General features: G+C 45.1%; 1 protein-coding gene across 1 annotated transcript; it reads left to right on the plus strand.

Moving 5' to 3' along the window:
- Positions 1-4,194: 4,194 nt before the first annotated feature.
- BSX (brain specific homeobox) lies at positions 4,195-7,992 on the plus strand. The gene is made up of 3 exons (XM_036859221.1): positions 4,195-4,456; positions 6,472-6,668; positions 7,753-7,992. Exons 1-3 carry the CDS (start codon positions 4,195-4,197, stop codon positions 7,990-7,992), a joined length of 699 nt encoding a protein of 232 aa, XP_036715116.1.
- Positions 7,993-21,919: the final 13,927 nt, after the last annotated feature.

Below are 21,919 nucleotides of genomic sequence, written 5' to 3' on the forward strand. Positions count from 1 at the left end.
GCTCAGAGCAGTGAACGGGATCTGATTTTACGCGTCTGCCTGGCATACGGTTATAGCCTGCTGGCTCTGGGTGATCAATTTCAGTCAAATGAGAATGAAAAATAAATGTAATGTGAGTACATTTATTTAATCTCCTAAGGCTTGGAGAAAGCTTGCGAAGACGGGTAGTGAGTACCCTGGAAGATAGTAGATGCTCAGTGAATGTTCACAATAATAGAACATAGTGGATAGATGAAGGACAAGTATTGAGAATGTGCTAGGCTGGCTTCAGCAACTGCTTTCCATTTTTAAAAAGTTTACTTATTTATTTTTGGCTGCGCTGGGTCTTCTTGCTGCACGTGGGCTTTCTCTAGTTGCGGTGAGCGGGGGCTACTCTTCATTGCAGTGTGCATGCTTCTCATTGCGGTGGCTTCTCTTGTTGCGGAGCACGGGCTCTAGGTGTGTGGGCTCAGTAGTTGTGGCTCGTGGGCTTTAGGCGCGGGGGCTCAGTAGTTGTGGCTCATGGGCTCTAGAGCGCAGGCTGAGCAGTTGTGGCACACGGGCTTAGTTGCTCCGCAGCATGTGGGATCTTCCTGGACCAGGGCTCAAACCCGTGTCCCCTGCATTGGCAGTTGGATTCTTAACCACTGTGCCACCAGGAAAGTCCCTGCTTTCCATTTTCTATGTGTGTCTACCTACATTGGAAAAGGGTAAAAGGAATTATGGCAATTTACTAGACACGTGCTGTCCAATAGGTAACCATTTGCCATATGTGGTTATTGAGTGCTTGAAATGTGGCTAGTCAGAACTCCTGAACTGAGATGTGCAGTAAGTGTAAAATACACAGTGGATTTTGAAGATTTAGTATAAAAACAGGAATGCAAAAAAAAACCTCAATGATACTTACATTGATTATATGTTGAATAATAATATTTTTGATATATTGGGGTTAAGTGAAATACATTACTATTTCACCTGTTTCTTCCTACTTTTTAAATGTGACTAGTAGAAAAATTTAAATAACTTATGTGGCTCGCTTTATATTTTTATTAGACATCGTTGGTCTAGACTTTAGAGATAATCTAGGCAATGAAATATTTCTGCTTTTAAGTGGCAAACTGTTTGCAAGCTATATAAAAATATGACATTTACTCCTTACCTGGGCTGGCGGGAGTGGAGGGAACAGGGAGGCCTGTTGGCTCTGGAATGTCTCTTCCTTTTACCCTAAGACTTACCCGAATTGAATCTCAAGACGGGGCTGGGCACCTTGGGGGCCTCCTTCACCCCACCGGGGAAGAAGGATGGGCCAGGCCAGAGCGCCAGCATTATAGAGAAACTTGCCAGCTTTCTTCACCTCGAGATTTCCCCGAGGGTCTGGGCCGTAAGTCTTAGAGGAATGTGAGGCCGGGACCCGAAAGGAACTTCTCCAGGACAAGCCCCGCGTGCACAGCCTGCCCCTTGCGCTGTGCTCAGGCCCCATAGCCCCCTTGGCGAGCCCAGCTGGGATTATCTGAGTGCGCTGGGATAAGGGGGTCTCCTTAATGGACAAGGGTGGCGACCGAGGAATCCCTGTCCCTGCGCCACTTCCGATTCCCCTGTTCCTGCCTCCGCGCCCCCAGGGGCCTGCATTGGTGCGGACGGCGGGTCGCACTCTCTCAGCCACGGAGCTTGGTTTCCCAGCATCGCTGAAAGCGGAGAGGGAAGGAAAACTCCCGCAGTCCTGGAAGTCCTTCCACTTCCCAGAGTTGTCCAGTTTCTCCCTCCGTCGCTCACTTCCTAGGTTCCCACTGGGACGGAGGCGGGGGCTGGAGAGCCGGACTCCCGAGGGAAAGTCTCCCTCGGCAGCGCTGGGCTCTTGGGCAGGCGGGTCCCGGCACGAGCAGAAGTAGAGAAAGGGGAGCGTGGGCAGTCGGCCCCTCCTCCCGCGCCTCTTGGCCAGCGAGCAGGGCCTGGGGAGATAGCCTTAGCTTTGGGGGACAGCGGTGAATGTGAAATAAAAGTATATGAAATAAGGGGGAGGGTAAGGACTGAGCAGGCTGTCTACCCCGCCCCTTCCCTTCCCTCCTCGGATCCCTCGAACACTCCGGGAGACGTGTAAGAATGAATTCTGAGAAAGGGTTTGCAGCGCCTTGGCTCCAAGGTAACTGCTACCCAAAGGCGTTTTTTACTGCCCCTGGTCCCAAGGGACATTCAGTAAGCTTGTCATTTCTGTTTCTGAGGCAGAAGTTAGTCCCTGCCCCCAGAGTGAAGCTAAAATCCCACCCCCGAGGCTGGGTGCAAATCTGTGCTCGGTCTGCGTAGGGATGGAGTGTAAGCGCGCGCCGGCTCGGGAAGGCTCTTTACAGAGGTTACTTCTGGTTGTAAACCCGCCACGCCCTCAACAGCCTCTAATCCTTTAGGGTCTTAGGAGACGGGATGCCTCGGTTTCCACTCACAGGAAAGAGTCAGCGCTCTCTGGCAGCAGGGTGGATGTGGGTAAAGTGTGGACAGTCCCCTCTTCACGAGTCTCCTTGGTCTTCCTTTGGTCCTGCGGGAGATGACTGGACCAGGGCTAAGGACCAAGCAATGACTCCTGGAAGTCTTCTATGTTCCCTCTCCCATGGCCACCTGCTCTCCGGTCTTCAGTTCTTACAATTATAAACTTTAAAAAGATCACATTTCACACTCCAGGACAAAGAGTTCTGACTTCGTTTAGAGGCTTACTTGCCAAGAGCTTATTTTAAAGTTATTTCCCCCTTCTTCCTCCTTCTTCTCACTCCCCTCGTCTGTTTACCGTTTACCAGTTCATCCGTATGGAATACGACGCTCCCACTTCTTGGAGCTCTGTAGTTTGGGGCCTAATTGATTCTGGTAATTAATTTGTTCTACCTGCTAGATCAGATGGAAATCCTACCCGTGCGCCCAAGGATTAGCACTTGGCTTCCTAACACCTCCTCTAATTATCCAATAGCATGGGTTGTGAGGACTCAGTCTCTATTAAAACACTTTTACTATTAGCAGTGGTGATTGGAATTGTGATGATGACTAGATTTCAACAAATTAGAGCTTAAAAATGGGGAGATGGAAGAGAAGTGGCTTCTTTTAATTTCCCTGAGTTTAACATCAATAATTAGAGCAATTTTCAGAGATGCGAGCTGAAATTACCCCTGCTGTGCTGTAGATGATCACCTTAATTTTAGCAAATTGACTCCAGGGAAATAAATGTGACAGATTTTAAAAAAAGACAAACATTAAAAAACAAAAGATTGGGAGGGAGGAAAATGAAAAGAAAGGCTGCAAAAGGGAATGGGAAACAATAACACAGTACAATTATTTGGGGGGGGGGCGCTAGGGCTGAAAGGGATAGTATAGCAGAAATAGCAGCCCATGTGAGTGGAATGAGGAGAAAGTAATGGAAATTTGACAGGAGGTGGAGGCTGGCATTTAAGAGGTAGTTCTGGACATATTTACACAGATCGAATTACTTGACTAATGTAGGTATAACTTTCCTCACACCACCCTCTAAAACTGAGGTAAAGAATGTTATCATCATCATCAACATTTTATTTATCTACCTCGACAATCCAGTCATCCCTCAGTCATCAACTTAAGTTGGATCTAGCAGATATGGACTCTCTCCTCACTTCTCCTCTTCCCCCTCTGCTATCATTTCTCTAAAGTTTTAAAGCCCAGGCCCCAGTGCTGAAATAAGTGCTTTATTCCTGTTGCTTCGGGGCCCTTTAAATGCCTCCTGCTCTCTAAAGAGGAGTTTGTCCGAGAGTAGAGACTTTATCTCTTTCGTTTTCTTTAAAAACGGCCGGGAGCTGGGCAGCTCCTGCCGTGGCGGGCAGAAACTGAGGTCGAGAAACCTGGTAGGAGCAAGAACCCGGCCCGCTCGGCTCCACTCTCCCCGGGCCTGGCCGGTCGTATTCAGCACCGCGGACAGCTCCCCGCCCCGCCCCGCGCCCACCGCACCCTCCCCTCTGCCTCTGGCAGCCTTGCCATTGGCTCTCCCGGCTCCCCTCTCCAAGCTGCCAATTCTCCTACACATAGACCCAACCTACCCAAGAGCTTATCTTCTCGCCTCTCCAGCGCCGGGGGTAGCCCAGGCCGAGGAGAGAGCATCAGGGGTCCGAGCCTCGAGGGTGGCTGGCTCTCGACCAGGCGTGCTGAGACGCTGCCTGCTTCCTACTCGTCGTCCCCGGCCCTCGCCCTGTGGCAGGCGCTCGGTTCAAGATGAATCTCAACTTCACCTCCCCTCTACACCCGGCGTCATCTCAGAGGCCCACGTCCTTCTTCATCGAGGACATCCTGCTACACAAGCCCAAGCCGCTAAGGGAGGTGGCCTCTGACCACTTCACCAGCTCTCTGGCCTCCCGGGTGCCTCTGCTAGACTATGGCTACCCCCTCATGCCCACACCCACCCTCCTGGCTCCTCACCCCCATCACCCTCTACATAAGGGAGACCACCACCACCCTTATTTCCTCACCACCTCGGGTAAGTAGCAGGGGTCTCAAGGTATGGGGAAAGAGAGATAGCACGTCTTCCAGCATAGACCCTAAGCCTGTGACGGAGGAGAGGAAAGGCCAGAGCTGGCTGGGCCTGGCTTGGCTGGGCCTCCTTCCCTAAGTGACAGTGGAAGGTTGGGGATATGGCTGAGAACACAGGGAGCTCCCTTGAGGCATGCCAATCCAGGGTAGTAACTCGTGGTCACTCCTCACTTTTTATAATGGAGGAAACGTGCCGAGCCAAGAAGTAGCTGTAGATTTTGGCGATATTCTTGATGGGCAGTGTTCAGTTTCCTTTCTCTTGGTCTTCCTGGCCACTTTGGTCCATCTCTCAGTCCCCATCCCTACTCTCCCACTCTGAGGGAGACCCCTGACTATCCCACCCCACGGAAAGGAACTCAACTTTCCAGCCCAGAAGCTCAAAAGGCTCCAGTGGGGCCAGCTCTCTCCTCCCAGGCGCTGAGCATTTGCAGATATAGACACTGCAGGGGTTTGGAAGTGAAGGAGGGTTTTGGGATATTCTGAGGACTGAAGGTTTGGGCTGGCCCGAATAAGGGAGAAAAGGTAAGAAAAAAAGAGGGAGAAGACGCGACTGCTCATTACCCCTCTTTACTCCCAACATCTAGCATTTAATTCACAATCTTGGGCTGGGCTGCCCTCCTTTGCCCCTGTTGCTGATATCTCTGGAGCCCAGAGCCAAAGTATTTTGATTTCCCAGACATGGCAAAGAGCGGGGACCAGCAAAGTCTGGTTGGGACCGGGAGATGCGGGGAAATACCCAGGTTTTTCTTGTGCCTCTCTCTGAAAGGCCACATTCACGCTTTCTTTTCCGGCATCTTCATTACAGACAGACTAGAATAATTCGTTGAGTTCAGATGCAGAGCGCAGTCGGAAAAACAACACTAGTCGGGGTGGGGGCTGGACAGACGTGAGCCAGTTTGTGAAATGTGGGCGCTGGAATCCACGACAAAAGCTAAAGCGTTTGTGAAGCGGTGAAACCCAGACTTCGGGGCACTGGGTTGGAGGGGCAATTGTAAAGCCTGCGTCCAAGTCCGCCTCTCTGCTTTGGCTTCACCGCCGGCCAGAGACAATCTCTTCTGCGCTGCACCCATGTCCCCGGCAAATAGTAGTGGCCAAAGCCAGAGATACCGGAACTACTAGTTTTCTGTTTTTGCTGTTTCCCCCCCTGGGATCAGCGGATATTGATGTATGCGGCTGTTGGTCCGCTTGGTGCGTCTCAGACATGGTAAAGCTTGCGAAGGTCAGGAAAGACACGAGAAGTCTCCCGCGGCCCGGGAAAAGCGCTCCAATCCTTCTGCGTGGGGTTGGAGGGAAAGAATGAGAGCTAGATTAGAGAGCGGGGTCCCCAGCGCGACCCCGAGACTGATAGGAAACGTGCGAGGCGGCAATTACCCTTCCGTTCTCGCTCAGGAGCTTCGCCGCACGTGGGAGTGTTGGCTTGTTCCCTTTGGCCAGAGGCGGGAGAATGGAGGCGGCTCAGGGAAGAGAACGGTGTTTTTTAGTGAGGTTGGGAAGCAGGATCACATTCACACTTCTGTCAGCCCCAGGACATCGCTGATGGTCGTCAGGGGTCTGGAAGATTGGGGGGAGGGGGGATGGTGGGGAGGAGGATAGCTGCTGGACCCTCCGACGTTTGCAAGAAAACTTCGGGAGGCGCGGCCGAGGATTCTCCGGAAGTTTCTCCAAGAAGACAGTATTTAAGGCCTCCGGATCTATTTTATAATTTTCTTTTCCGTTTTATTTACTGTTTATTGTTTGTGTGTGTGTAGATGGCCTTTCTGATAAAGATCTCCAAGCGCTATTCTTGTGATTTATTCCCCCTGCCCTGCGATTCCTGGGAGAAGCCCTGGAGAAGCTGTGGGGCGAGGCGGGGGCCGGCGGGGGCACGAGGTGGAGCGGGTGCCGGGGACGAGGGTGGGGAGTGGAGCGGGGGTCGCCCGGGGAGGTCGGGCTCTGCCCACTTGACCGCTCTTCCCTCCGCAGGGGTGCCTGTCCCGGCGCTGTTCCCGCACCCCCAGCACCCAGAGCTGCCGGGGAAGCACTGCCGCCGCCGCAAAGCTCGCACGGTTTTCTCGGACTCGCAGCTCTCCGGCCTGGAGAAGAGATTCGAGATCCAGCGCTACCTGTCTACGCCCGAGCGGGTGGAGCTGGCCACGGCCCTCAGCCTGTCCGAGACGCAGGTGGGCCGGAGGAGGGGGAGGCCCCATCTCCGCTCGCTCCTCTCCCCCCACGACTCCTAACGCCTCTGGACCGGCCGCGGAGTTCTTGAGTGCAACGACCCCGCTGCCCTTTATTCTAGGCTGCTCCGAAGACCCGTAGTAGAAGTACCGACACCTCCCATCTCTTGTCGACTCACCGAAGCCAAATCTCTCGAGCGGGTTCTGGACACGGAGGAAAAACCCCTCGAGTGATTCTGATGATCACTCCCCGCTCGAGAACTATCATTTCTGTGCCTCCCCACCCATTTCTGAGCAGGGCAGTAACCCGGGTCAGACGTAAATCGGTAAGAGATAAGAGGGTTCTTGACCCGAGAGAAGCCCACACAAGTTTTTTTTTTCTTCTTTAACCTCTCTCACAGCCGCGAGTCTTCATAGCCACCCCTCCCCAGCACACGCACACGCACACGCACACGCACACACACATACACACACACACTAATATAAGCCTCCTTTCTATTGCCCTGTCCTGAGTGGAAGAACTGTTTTCATCTTCTTCCAAATGCTATTCACCTGCAACCTCAAAATACCTCGCTCCACTCCCTTTCCTATTCTCTGTACGTGGAAACCCAACTTGCTGTGAAATCATAGCCCTGCCAGGCCCCAGTGATTTTCTCTCTGATGAGAAGCAGCAAGTCTGCTTCTCATCTTGCTGTCCAGCAGTCTTGCTGGACCAGGTGTTTAGATGTCACAGTCAGAGGAACGTATCCTGAACGGAAAGGAAACTTATCCACGCAACACTTACTATTAGATATTCTAATTGATAGCAGGATTAGTATTTACTAAACACACCATTTTGAGCCTCATCGTTATTGCAGGACAAGTACTTCTGAGAGCTAGGATGCTTGATTCTCATTCAAGCTAAGACAGTAACTTGTGAGCCGTTCAGGTGTGACTTAACCCAAGGTTGGGCCTGTCACAACTTCTGGATAATTCGTCAGTGGATTGCGGTCTATTTTCTTAAACTCCAGCAATCGCTTTTGTCTTAGCTCAGTAACCATGGGTCTGAAGGAATGACGTGATTTTCTTTGTTTCTCCCCGCAATCAGGTGAAAACGTGGTTTCAGAACCGGCGGATGAAGCATAAAAAGCAGCTGAGGAAAAGTCAAGACGAACCCAAAGCACCTGATGGGCCCGAGAGCCCTGAGGGCAGCCCCCATGGCCCCAAGGCCGCACCCGCCGAGGCTCGGCTGGGCCTGCCCACGGGTCCCTTCGTGCTGACCGAGCCGGAGGACGAGGTGGACATTGGGGACGAGGGGGAGCTGGGCTCAGGGCCGCACGTGCTCTGAGCCGCCGGGCTGGGGAAGGCGGGGAGGACGCAGCGGGGCGGGCCAGGCACATCGGCTCCGGGAAGACAAACACGACACACCTGTTAACCCTCCAACCCCTGCGGGGCCTGCGCGGCGCGGCCTCCCGACCCCCTCCCCCGCCCGACCGCCAGCTCGCAGCGCCAGTGCGGGGGCGAGTGTGCGCCTGCTTGGCTCGTCCGCTCGCCCCGCGTCTTCGGCAGCGCAAAGGAGAGCACGGGCTCCTGGCTCCCTAATTCGGTGGGGGACCTCTTCCCCGCCGCGACTGCAGACCCCTCGGCCCTCGCCCCTCAGCCACCTGTCCCCGCTCCGTTGGCCAGGCTCTCCACCGGACCCCTTGCCCTTCCTTGGGCAGACCGATGGGCTGCAGGTAAGGGACCGGGTGTCTGGGCCCTCCGCTCTGCGGGGATCCGGATCCGGACCTGATCCTTAACACATTCACTCCCGGACAGACTCGCGCGCTGCTCGCCACTAACCTCCCACTCGCCCCGCCCCACCCCCCCAATCTCTAACTAATACTAAGGCGACTCCCTCCTTCTCAGGGCGGCGCTTCCATCCTCTAGCGTCACTGTTCCCCTCAAGAGCTCGCGGTTCTGCACCCAGGAACCCTTTTTGAGCTTGTGGTCCCCCAGGCACCCGCGCTCTTTACTCTGGTTCCCTCTCCCTCCGCCCCCGTTCTGAGCAGCGCTCACGCGAGTCGAGACACTTGGGCAGAGCAAACCCACCGAGCAATTTTGCTTCCCGACCTTGTTGCGCGCCTGTCCAGCAACTCTTCCATGTCCCACCGGTTACTGGTATTTTAAAAGCGAATGTTCCTCGGGTTGTGTGTGGAAATGCTCATTCTCATTGCATTTTAGGGAACTCGGAGTTTTAGCAAAATGAAACCTAAAGGGGAACACGCATCCCCTTACAGGCGTGCACCTGTTTGGGGACCCTTGAGGTGGGGCAGGAGTCCTATTGGCCCTGCGCGTTGCCCCCTCCCTTTCCCCTGGGAGGTCTCCTATTCTTTTCCCGGGTTTGCACTCTCTTTAGATAATAAAGGGCTCGCCGGGCAAAACTGGGAACAGACACGAGTTTCCGGGAATCGTTTGTTACCGCGACCTCCTGCGCGCACGCTCCCTCCCCTCCGCCCTGGGCAGTTTCCTGTCCCCCGCAGGAATGAGCAGGGCTAATAACTTTTCCTTAACAGATTCCCATCTCCCCGTCGCCGATTTTTCTGTTTTTAATCGTTTAATAGTCTAGAGTTCCACCTACGTGAAAAAGGTCTCTGTAAATAGTATTTTTTGACTCTGAAGTGCTGAAAGGACGGAGATCTCTTGATATTAGGAGTGTGAAATTATGGTAATGAATTGTGTGACGACACTACATACCCAGTACACTTATCAAATATAGCAGCCGTGCCAGAGGCGACCTCAGTTTCCCATCTTCCTTTCGCTCTGGTTGTGTATTTAGGTAAAAGAGCCCAGGAAGGCTGGAAAAGTGTGTGTGGCTAGGTAGAGTACTGACTCTTGGGTTCTAATGACTAATAGCAATTATGAAAATTAGAGGTGTGAGCTTGGGTTACATTTAATTACACTTTTCGGTTCCTTATTTCTCTAATAAGAGGATGAATCCTAAAGATCCTTCTGGGTCTAAGTTCTATGATTCTATGAACGTAGCAGCAGATTTTTTTTTTTTTTTTCCAGTAGGCTTGTTTGGGGAAACATTAACTTAAGCAAAGATAAGCGTCAGAGTGAGACCTTTATCCAATCTGCACCATTTAGGAGGCAAAGCTATTGCTTTAAAAACACAAGCATTGTATACACTATTTGGATTTTCCAAAGTGCTGTCAATCAACAATCTGTGAGTCATGGCAAGGATTATTTTTCTCTTCATAGATAAGGAAATAGAGGCTTGGCGAGATGGAAGGATTTACCCATGAAATCAGGACTAGCTAAGAGCCAAAGCAGGACAGAAAATATTTCTTCTGACTCCTTGATCACTTCTTTGCCCAAAACACTTTGCTTTCTTCTGGTAACATGGTTGGCATTTTGCTTCTAACACTTTGTAAGGACACCTCTCGTATTTATTTAGATTGTGTAGATGTGCTACAAAAGCAAGTCTAGGTTCAGATTTCTCCTCTCTCTCCCTGTTCAGATAATGACAGTACTGTTTTAAAGCAAGAGTTTCTGGCAAATGCTTTGTGAAAGACTTGGTTATAGAAAGAAAGCAATTTGTGAATAAGAATGTTCCTAGTAACCTGGGAGAGAAAGTGGATACTGTTACGCAAGGGGAACATCTCAAATACTTCTAATCCCAGGAAGAACAACTACTAAAAGGGATTTTGGGGGAGAATCTTTGAAGTGAGTAGAAATACTATGTTTTGGGAGAAATAAAAACAATTAAATTAGATGGTTAACACAAACCCCAAAGCACCAAGCATTTCTTTCTTTCTTCTCTTGTCTTCACAAGAAGATGTCAGGGCTTATTCTGGGTCTCAGAGTAGCAGATTAGCTACATTTTAAGACTCTCTGTCTTGAAAAAGCAGGTAAAGAGGAAACACTGTTAGCATAGGCACAGCTCTGCTTGATCAGAGGCAGGAGGAATCCTGGGGCTCAGGGAATGGCTGTGTCTTTCATTCATGAGCATCAAACACAAAAAGATGCTCATTCTGCCTCATCCTTGTCTCCCTCTGTGGCTATTCCTGAATAGATTAGTTAGGAAGGGAAGAGCTCAGACGTTCAGCACCAGCCACACTGACGGTGGCACCATTTTCTCATCAGACAGTATCCCCTGAAATTGGCGGCAAACAATTCAATAGCAAAGTTCTCCTAGTTTTTCTTTTCTTTTCCCTTTCTTCCTTCCTTCCTTCCTTCCTTCCTTCCTTCCTTCCTTCCTTCCTTCCTTCCTTCCTTCCTTCCTTCCTTCCTTTCTTTCTTTCTTTTTCTTTCTTTCTTTTTTAATACACAGGGAGTTAGTGATGATAGTAGAGGATAGACAAAATTTAGTCTCAATTTAATGTAACATGATAGCACTTTTTGGTTTTGCCCTTCAGTACTGATCAAAGCCTCCATAGGCTGAAAAGATATTTTGTCTGAATTACCCAGGCTTTTGCCTCAACTCAGTTTCAATTGGTGGTGAAGATCTGACAAAACCACGTTCATTATGATGTATTAAAGTAAAGAAAGGCATACGTAGGTCTGATTCTGAAGGGGCAAAACCATCTTAAAATAGCCAAGGTGGACAAGTCATCCTACATGTAATCCCAAATGTAGTAAATAATTTGTTCAGTATTTGTTCTCAATGCTGTTTCTGATGGACTTCATTTCATAGCTTCTCCGAGAGGGACTCGATAATATTTCTACTCACATGACATAAGAACACAAGAAATCGACAACACGTCATTCAGCCCAGTATTAGCTGATAGTGGCACTAAGAAATGATTAATTGGAATCCATGACACCACTTCAAAAGACAGAGGACTGGCTTTTGTCGATGGATATGATAACTAGAGATAAAGAGGTGTGAAGGCACAGAGCAAGCAGAATGCTTTCTTCTGCTAAGAGAATCGTGCAATAAACATACTTAGTTGAAGCAGTGACTCCCTGGTCTTCTTGAATTGGGCTCAGTGTGTGTGCAAAAATAGTGAAATATTTTATATTTATGTTATATTCTTGGCAGCACATTTTAAAGAGGATCTTGACAAACTAAAATTCATCCAGGAATGAATACAGGAACCTAAATAGTAAAAGGTATAGGAAACAGAGGAGTGTGAGCTTTTTAGCTTGGAGAAGCAAGGCTTTAGAGAGGGTTGGGAGAGGAGATTGGCTGTGTTCCTTGTATTTCAATGGCTACAGAGCAATTACGTATTGGGAGGGTATGTCTAGTCTGTCCTGCTAGAGAGGGCAGAACCAGAACCAGTGGATGGTTCCAGGCAAGCAGATTTTGGAACAATATTTGAGCAATTTCTATAGGCCAGGTACTGTGTTGTCCATCAATAGGACAGGCTAAGTCCACAAAACACTAAGCACTTTTCACTAGCAAAGTTTGATCAGAAGCTGGAAGGCAAAACATTTAAAATTATTTGTCATCTTACTAAGAATAAGATTTTACTTCATACACTCGAATTTAAATAAATAGACCAGGACTTCCCTGGTGGCGCACTGGTTAAGGATCTGCCTGCCAATGCAGGAAAAATGGGTTTGATCTCTGGTCTGGGAAGAACCCACATGCCGCGGAGCAACTAAGCCTGTGCGCCACAACTACTGAGCCTGTGCTCTAGAGCCCGCGAGCCACAACTACTGAAGCCCACGTGCCACAACTACTGAAGCCCGCGTGCCTAGAGCCTGTGCTCCACACAGGAGTAGCCACTGAAGTGAGAAGCCTGCGCACCACAACGAAGAGTAGACCCTGCTCACTGCAACTGGAGAAAGCCTGCGTGCAGCAATGAAGACCCAACGCAGCCAAAAATAAAATAAATAAATAAGATCCCACATGCTGCGTGGCCTGGCCAAAAAAAAAAGATACCTAGAAATCAACAAAAATAAATTTAAATAAATAAATAAATAGACCTATCACAATTAGAAGAGTTAACAGAAACAAGAAAAAGAAGAAAAGGATATTACTTTATTCATTAAAGGAGTCCCAAAACCTCATTCTAGAAAGTAAATGAAAACAAGGTGATATCCCACTGAGTTAAGGACAAAGTTACAGTCAGGAAGGAATTGTCAGTATTAGAAGAGACATTTGACAAAAATCTAAGCCCTTCATTTTATAAACGAAGACATTAAGATCTAGATATAATGAATGTGTGGCCAATGTCAAATAGACAGTGGCAGAATTAAGACTAGAAGCCAATTTTAATTTTCATAGTTTACCACTAATTCATATTGTGATAAAGGTGGCAGTGGGGCTATTGTCATTGTATTATGTGGAGGAGAGGATTTTGCCTAGCAATTTTGGATGTAAAATTTTTTTAAATTAGCTGGAAATTATCTAGCAGATTCTTAGATCAATTTATGGAAAACCTTCTAAATAAGAGCAATCTGAAACTTAAATTGACATTCCTAGGAGGCACTGAATCCCTTAGCCCTGTTTTCATCCAAGCCACAGTTGAATAACCACTTACTGGGATGTTTTCTTTTTTTTAATTGAAAATGATGTTTTATTTGAATAAGGCATACAATAAATTTATACTATTATAATTTATGCCAATCCCTATATTATGCTTACGTTTTTTTTTTCTTAACTACAAACTTTTACTATGTTAATATATGTTGTGAATGATCATAGGATACATTTAACGTATAGCACTGGGATGTTTTAGAAGAGGTTCATGTATCCTCTTGTAGGATGAGCTAGATGATGCCTAAGCTACTTCCAATCCCCCCACTTTTCTATTCTAAAACTTTTGGCCTAATCTCCTTTAATTACAGACAAAGCAACTGAGAGTCAGAGACTGACTTGCCCAATGTCATACAGGCTATTAATTTGGTGTTACAGAATTAATACATGCAGAGGTCAGAGATAATTCCGATAAATATTCAGAAGTGAGATGAGAATTTGAAATGACCCTCATGTTTTCTCTTCAGTCAGAATCTGTTGTATTTTCTGATTTTAATCCCACCTTCTAAAGACACGTTTCTCCTTCCCTCTCGGAATTCCTGGCATGTACACTAGATAACCGTCCCTCCATGATTTCATTTATAATAATTCTGTGATCTCTCTCTTATTACTCTCTTTATAATATTGTGGAACCACATCTGATTTGGCCTCATTGCCACTGGCTAGATGCCTTAGAGACTTCAATTCCAATCTTACTTTAGCTAATGATTACATGATTTCTCTTACTTGGCCTGCAAAATATGAGGAGAGTACCCTGTAAATCAGTTAAGAATGGGGAGGGGATGTGAGATAACAGTTATAAAAGTATATACTGTGATATCTTGGATGAAAAGTGCTAGAGAAAGATGACGAATTACAGTATACATCTGAACATATCAGTTTGTTCATTGATACCAAACTTCAGAGGACATCAACTGTAGCAATATGGTTACCTAAAAGATGAGTATTAGTCTTGTGTGCCTTCACTATCATTACAAAGGGGATATTATATCTCTTTCCAAGGAGTTTTATTTTTTTTATAACTTCATCTTAATTTCTCTTTGTCACTGACCTCCCGTGTGGCCTGAGAGGACAAGACAGCCCTGGATGAAATAGGAGTTAGAAAGTGTCATTGAGGATGCTTTATCTGGAAAGCTCCTTTTCTTCCCCCTTACCTGTCCCAGCCCCATTCTGCCCCAGGTTTCTGTTATCCCATTTGGTGACAGACATGATGTTATATAAGGAGTCAATTTAGAAAGAATTGTCTATGATTCCAATACAGAATGTACGAGGGAAATCCAGGATTTAAGCTTCCTTCTGAAGCCTTTAAGAAATTGTTTTTAGTTTAAAAAAGGCATACCTTTTGCATATATCTCTGTAACAAGAATACATAAAAGAGTTGTTTCAAAATATTAACTAATATAATCCCTGGGAATTATCTGAACATTTCTAACATCCGTGCTCTCCCTAGCCTCCAGGGCTACAGATAATGGAGTAACCATGTGTGCTTGCCAATATTCTAGCCAGAAGTTAAAGAATGGCCAAATAGGGAATTCCCTGGCCATCCAGTAGTTGGGACTCCGCGCTTTCACCCGCCAAGGGCGTGCGTTCCATCTCTGGTTGGGGAAACTAAGATCCCTCAAGCTGCAGGGCAGCAATCAATACGTACGTACATACATACATACATATACCAAATAATCTTTATTCCTCCTCAGTGCTTCACTTGGGAAGGGAAACAAACTATAGAAAGCAATGGGAATAAAGATAGGAGATGGCTCTTTATCCCGAGTTTAAGTTGGGAATAATTTACAAGCTAAAAACAAAAAAATGAATACTTTATGCTTGCTCTGCTCTTTTCCCATCTGTTTTTTTTCTCCAGTTCCTAAGTTCTCTAATTTTAATTTTAAAGATTTGAGCTTTATCATTTACCTGTGCACAGTGTTTAAAAAGTCAAATAGTTCTACAAGGATTATTTAAAAAGGAAGCAGTCCCCTGTCCCCTTCCGTATTTTCTTCACTACAGAGGCAACCAGTTTCTGTTTTGGGCTGATTGTTTTGGTATCTTATGTACCTTCATGTTTCTACATGACTTCACTGAATTGCTGCTTTTTGGTGTTTCTATTTCAGGAATTATCTAGTACTTCATGCTATAAAAGATGAAGATGTAGTTCTCTTTCTCCCCTGTTCCCACCACATATGTGCACCCTCTCTATCTCTCCTCTCAAAACTGTAATTTTGCTTAGAGCATTCTTATGATGTGCATGTGTAATTCTCAGCTAAGCCAGGTAATCAGCTGCGATTACTTTACTTTTTCTGCAAGGCTTTTTGTTTTTCTTGGAATTAAGGCTCATTTTATTATTCTTAATTTTTAGTGTACTTGTGACTAATTTAACTCCAATTCTTCACCATTTGTCTCTACCTCCCTCCCAAATGTTCATGTATTTTAAAAAAATTTTTACTGGAGTAGAGTTGCTTTACAATATTGTGTTAGTTTATACTGTACAGCAAAGTGAATCAGCTATACATATACACACATCCCCTCTTTTTTTGGATTTCCTTCTCATTTAGGTCACCACAGAGCATTGAGTAGAGTTCCCTGTCCTATACAGTAGGTTCTCATTAGTTATCTATTTTATGCATAGTATCAGTAGTGTATATATGTCAATCCCAATCTCCCAATTCATCCCACTGCCCCCTTCTCCCTTGGTATCCATACGTTTGTTCTCTACGTCTGTGTCTCTATTTCTGCTTTGTAAATAAGATCGTCTATACCATTTTTTTTCAGATTCCACATATATGCGTTAATATATATTTGTTTTTCTCTTTCTGACTTACTTCCCTCTGTATGACAGTCTCTAGGTCCATCGATGTCTCTACAAATGACCCAATTTTGTCCCTTTTTAATATTTTGTCCCTTTAGTAATATTCCATTGTATATGTGTACCACATCTTTATCCATTCCTCTGTTGATGGACATTTAGGTTGCTTCCCTGTCCTGGCTATTATAAACAGTGCTGCAATGAACATTGGCGTGCATGTGTCTTTTTGAATTATGGTTTTCTCTGGGTATATGCCCAGGAGTGGGATTGCTGGGTGATATGGTAGTTCTATTTTTAGTTTTTTAAGGAACCTCCATACTGTTCTCCATAGTGGCTGTACCAATTTACGTTCCCACCAACAGTGTAGGAGGGTGCCCTTTTCTCCACACCCTCTCCAGCAACTATTGTTTGTAGATTTTGTGACGATGGCCATTCTGACTGGTGTGAGGTGATACCTCATTGTAGTTTTGATTTGCATTTCTCTAATAATTAGTGATGATGAGCATTTTTTCCTGTGTTTGTTGACCATCTGTATGTCTTCTTTGGTGAAATGTCTATTTAGGTCTTCTGCCCATTTTTGGATTGGGTTTTTTGTTTTTTTGATATTGAGCTGCATGAGCTGCTTGTATATTTTGTTAATCCTTTGTCAGTTGCTTCGTTTGTAAATATTTTCTCCCATTCTGAGGGTTGTCTTTTCGTCTTGTTTATGGTTTCCTTTGCTGTGCATGTATTCTTAACGTTTTGATTTCCTGAACAAATTTCTCCCAGAGCCCCCTGGTCTGCTCCCCTGTGGATTCTGGGTCAATGCATCTTCCTTCCTCTTCATCTCGGGCATTCCTTTCATTTTACTCTTGTTTCCTCTATCTTCCTTTTTCTTGGTTTACTCTCTCATATTGGTGGAGCACACGGTTCTGTAGTTTCCTGATTGTTGTATGAAAAGTCAATGTTTTGAGATCATTCTTGTATAGAAACATCTTTATTCTAGTTTGATGCTTTATTAGTATTTTGGCTAAGTATAGAATTCTCAATTGGAAATCATTTTGAATACTTTTGAATAATTTTGAAGGCATCACTCAATCGCTTTTCAGCTTCCAATTGCTGCTGTGAAGTCTAACGCCATTTTGATTCTTGATTCTTTATATATCCTGTTTTATTAATTCATTTGTTTTCCTTTTTGGAAGCTTGTAGGGTACTCTCTTTGGAGCCAGTGTACTGAAATTTTGCAGTGATATGCCTGAGTTGGAGGTCTGTTTTCACCCACTCTTTTGGATACTCAATAGGCCCTTTCAGTCTGAAAACTCATTTTTTTCAGTTATGGGAAAATTTCTTGAATTAATTCTTTGATGATTTCTGTTCCTTTTTTTCTATGTTCTTTATGGAACTCCTATTATTTTGATTTTTTTCAGCCTCCTGGATTTATCCTCTAAATTTATTCCTTTCTCTCCTGTTGTCTATATTTTTGCCTTTTTGCTCTGCTTTCTGAAAAAATTCTGAATGTTATTTTATAACCTTTGAATTTTTTATTTCAGCTATCATGTTTCTAATTCCAAAGATCTCTTTAATTTCCTCCTCCTCCTTTTTTTTTTTTTTTTTTTGTAGATGAATGAATGGATGGCAGTTCAAGTTGTTATCATACATGCTTTTCAGCTAATGCTAAGTATTGAAGGGGCCCAAATCACTATTTCACCTCTTAATTAATTTATTTTTTATTTATTTATGGCTGTGTTGGGTCTTCGTTTCTGTGCGAGGGCTTTCTCTAGTCGTGGCAAGCGGGGGCCACTCTTCATCGCGGTGCGCGGGCCTCTCACTATCGCGGCCTCTCTTGTTGCGGAGCACAGGCTCCAGACGCGCAGGCTCAGTAATTGTGGCTCACGGGCCCAGTTGCTCCGTGGCATGTGGGATCTTCCCAGACCAGGGCTCGAACCCGTGTCCCCTGCATTGGCAGGCAGATTCTCAACCACTGCGCCACCAGGGAAGCCCCTCTCCTCCTCCTTTTTAATGGTATCCCATATAATATCCTCAGATGTTTGGAAATCCTTGATCGTCTGCTCATATTTAAGTAGGAGAAATAAAAAGCTAATAGGAAGCTCTGAATACCCAGTGCGACCTGCTGACTGTGAACTTTCCTATAGGATAACATGGTTGAGTTCTTCAGCTGGAGAACCTCTGAAATCAGAATTTTTAGCTCTTTTCTTTTAGGCTGGTCAGATTCCCCAGAGAAGAATTTTCCAAATTCCTGCGTATAGGATGAAGGCCCAACCTTCTGGGAACCACGTGTCAGAGGAGGACCAGAGGTCTCTGTATTTAGAACCCCTGTGCTCACTGTTGTCTCTGTTCTCAGGATGGTGCCTCCTAACAGCCAGTTGTTTCTCACTCCTGAGACTCTGTAGAGGGTCGAGCAGCCTTTTACCAGGGTGGTGGAGGGGAGTCATCCTTCATTTAACCCCCTCACCCCCTTCCCCCCCCCCCCCCTACTTCCAGCAGTAATTGACACCATCAGTTCCTGAGCATTTTGGGCATTCTGTAGTGTATATCAGATTGATTCTTGGATTTCCCCATTGCCTGGTTACGATTTAGTATTTTTGGAGGCTTCCAATTGTTATTATTATTATTATTATTTTGCAATTTATTCATCTGTTTTCCAGTTTTTAAAAAGTTGCTACTGGTATCCCTCTTCCTGTTCTCCCTGTTGTTTTTTTTTTTTAATTTTTATTTTTGGCTGCCTTGGGTCTTTGTTGCTGCGCGTGGGCTCTTCTCTAGTTGTGGCGAGCGGAGGCTACTCTTCATTACGGTTAGTGGGCTTCTCATTGGGTGGCTTCTCTTGTTGCAGAGCATGGGCTCTAAGCGTGCAGGCTTCAGTAGTTGTGGCACTCGGGCTCAGTAGTTGTGGCTCGCGGGCTCTAGAGCGCAGGCTCAGTAGTTGTGGCTCACGGGCTTAGTTGCTCTGCGGCATGTGGGATCTTCCCGGACCAGGGCTTGAACCCGTGTCCCCTGCACTGGCAGGCGAATTCTTAACCACTGCGCCACCAGGGAAGTCCCCTCCCTGTTCTTATATGTTTATGCCTTTAAAAAACCCGTTACTGTGATTTTAGTGGGGGCTTGCCAAGGGAGTGAAACAGATGTGTGCGTGCGTGTGCATGTGTGTGTGGGTGCTCAATCTACCATATTTATCCAGATGTCTCATAATTTGAATCTAAGATTATTTTATTCTGGCTTTTACAATGAGTGATGGAGGTATTGATCTTTTACCTTGATGTTTCTTTTATGTAACTGAATTTGTTAAGTTCAAGAGAGTTGCATTATCATTAGAACATATTAAAAGGCTGACTTCATTGCCAAAGCACAGGATAGCCCTTCTTACCTCATATTCAGTGATGTACTACCAATGGCTTGGGATCTATCCATCTGAAAGCATTGGAGGTTAGTTAGTCCTTAAGAATCTTTGTCTGTGAAAGGTCCTGAATAGTTTTGCAGGATCTTCGTAGAAATTTCAAGGTGAGGGAATTTATCTTATTTCATTTTCCTTGATCTCAGATTGATTTAAAACCTGGGTCCTTAATTCTCTGAGTAGAGAATCAGAAAAGATAAACAGAGAAAGCAAAACAGAGCCACACAGAAATACACACACACACACACACATGCACGCACACGCTTATAAAGAGAATGATGCAGACAGGACAAGGAGAATTGGAAGGTGATCAGTTAAGACATTAAGTGTTCTGTGGCGCGCGGACGCGTCTGCGTTTTGCCCTGATGACAGGCCATCGGCTCGTTTTCAGAGGGCTGCTGCCTTCTTCAGCTCAATCCGCAGATCAGAGCAAAACTGTCTGCTTGCATTTTGCAGTCAGAATGGGGATGCTAATTTATACTCCTTAATGTGTGAGGGTAAGAGACTCCTTCAATGAACTGAATTCTATAGCTGGCAAAATAAAAGGTATACAAAGAGGCGCAGGCTGGAAGAGCCGAAATTCTCATTAAATCAAAAGGTCCAGTATTCATTACCTCGTGCATCTGAGGCTAAACACTAAATATGGGGATCATCAAAGGAGGTTTAATGGGTTAAATTGAGAATATAATCTAATTAAAACATTAGACACGGCAAATAGTTCTTTGATATTCATCTAAAGGTTTCATTAAAACTGGGTACTTGAGATTTGTATGATAGATTATCAATTTTAAGTAGAGACAGCATCCTTGGTACTGATTCAAAGTGTCATCATTGTGTGGAAGCAGGGGAAATGGGAAAAGACATCACTGCCAGGTGACAGGTTAGAGATACAAGGTAAGGCCAACCAGGATTCATGATAGTGATTTTGATCACTCTCCGGATGACAAAAAAGAAAGCATAAGGATTAATTTAGGAGACAAATTTGCCACAGAGGAAAAATTCCACTTGGGGCCCAAATTGTTTGGTGTAGAGGTCTACAGTGGTTTTTTGCACTGGACATTCATTCTGTTCTCTACTTCCTTCTCCTGTATAGACACCTTCCCAAAGGATAACTGATTATACTTCGTGGGTTTTAAATTTCTGAAGGTTATTTCTCCCAGTGTCAAATTTGCACCATAAGGATATCTACTATTTAAGCATCTCTTGCAAAAGCTTGGGACTCTAGCAGTAAGAGGTACTCTGAAAAGCCAGTCTAGCAGCCCTGGTATCAGGTCTGGTCTCTATGAGCTGCCAACTCGGTAAAGAAAATTTGTGAAATCTTATCAGATATTTCCAGGGTTTCACTAAATTTATTTGCCTGAAATGCTCATATCATTGTAATCCTCTCGACCTGTTAGAGCTATTTAATAGCGGAAGACCATTTATTCAGCTTATTGAAAATTAATTACTTATATTGCCCAGGTTTGCAAGGGGACAATGAAAAGGCAGTGGAGAGGCAGCAAGGGAGATAAACCTTGCCCACCAAATTCTTTTTTCTTCTCTTCATTTTACCCAAAGAGGCCCTATATTGAGTGGTAGAGAGAGCTGAAAAATCTGTTCATTTTGCATCTTATTGCATCTCGTACTGTGATGTTTTCATAACCTTTTGGGAAAGCCCCAACTTTTCAGTTATTCCACTGAACCAAAATTAAGTAACCAAACATGAAGAATGGGAATCTTTAAGACAAGAGAATAAAATGAATGAACGAATGAATGAATGAGTGAATGAATGAAAGAAAAACCTGCCATCCAAAACCTTTTGCTTTCCATTGAATGGATGTTTGCTTAGGAAATTGAGATATTTTGTATTTTCCCAGTACCCCTGTGAGAAAGATGTGTGGCTTTGCTTAATGAAGTTGAGAGGGGGAGTAGAAACAAATACTGTACTTAGTCTGGAGGCAGTGAGTTGCGGGGACAACTCTGAATATCAGATTTTTAGCTATCCTGAGATCCTACTTCAGTATATTTTAAAAAGTGGAATAAATATCTAAATAAAATTTTATTAGAATACATAATTCTCCTTTTTTGCCTTTCTAATATAGAAATTTTGTCTGACAATATAGACCATTTCTTATAATGAGGGATACAGAGGGAGTGAGATAATGGATAAACAAAATCCACAATAATGAAAAACTGACTTTGTGCTGCTGTTTAAATCCTGTCTCACTGGGAAAACAACTAAAGAGGCAATGCAGCATTCATGTGTCCTTTTGTCTTTCTGTTTTTACCCATTAGGAATAAAAGTTATGAAAACTCACTTAGCATTAGGGAGAAGTCCTATAGTCATCCTGTAAAATACTTGAGTGTTAGAGGAAATGTGTATTATTCAAGATTTATTCTTACTCTGATAGAAAAAGATGATCTTTAAAAAGGCATATTTAGGGAAGCAACCTTAATTTTTCCTTAAGAACTTTATATTTTCAAGTGCAACTTCTAATATAATGGTAATATATGTTTTGAAGCACATGTTAGAGTTAGTTAAACTTGTCCTGGTATGTGCAGACTATCACCCAAATTCAATTCATTTTATGCAATTTTTCAATAAGTAATTAAAAAAGAATCCCTCCTGAGTTTATCCAGTC

Source organism: Balaenoptera musculus, chromosome 8 (genome assembly GCF_009873245.2).
Source record: "Balaenoptera musculus isolate JJ_BM4_2016_0621 chromosome 8, mBalMus1.pri.v3, whole genome shotgun sequence".
In the NCBI taxonomy this organism is placed as follows: domain Eukaryota; kingdom Metazoa; phylum Chordata; class Mammalia; order Artiodactyla; family Balaenopteridae; genus Balaenoptera; species Balaenoptera musculus.

Excerpts from the sequence above, each read along its gene's own strand:
- BSX (XM_036859221.1), top strand. The coding sequence starts at position 4,195 with ATGAATCTCAACTTCACCTCCCCTCTACACCCGGCGTCATCTCAGAGG. Across the intron at positions 4,457-6,471 it reads TTATTTCCTCACCACCTCGG|GGGTGCCTGTCCCGGCGCTG; the intron begins GTAAGTAGCAGG and ends TTCCCTCCGCAG. Across the intron at positions 6,669-7,752 it reads TCAGCCTGTCCGAGACGCAG|GTGAAAACGTGGTTTCAGAA; the intron begins GTGGGCCGGAGG and ends CCCCGCAATCAG.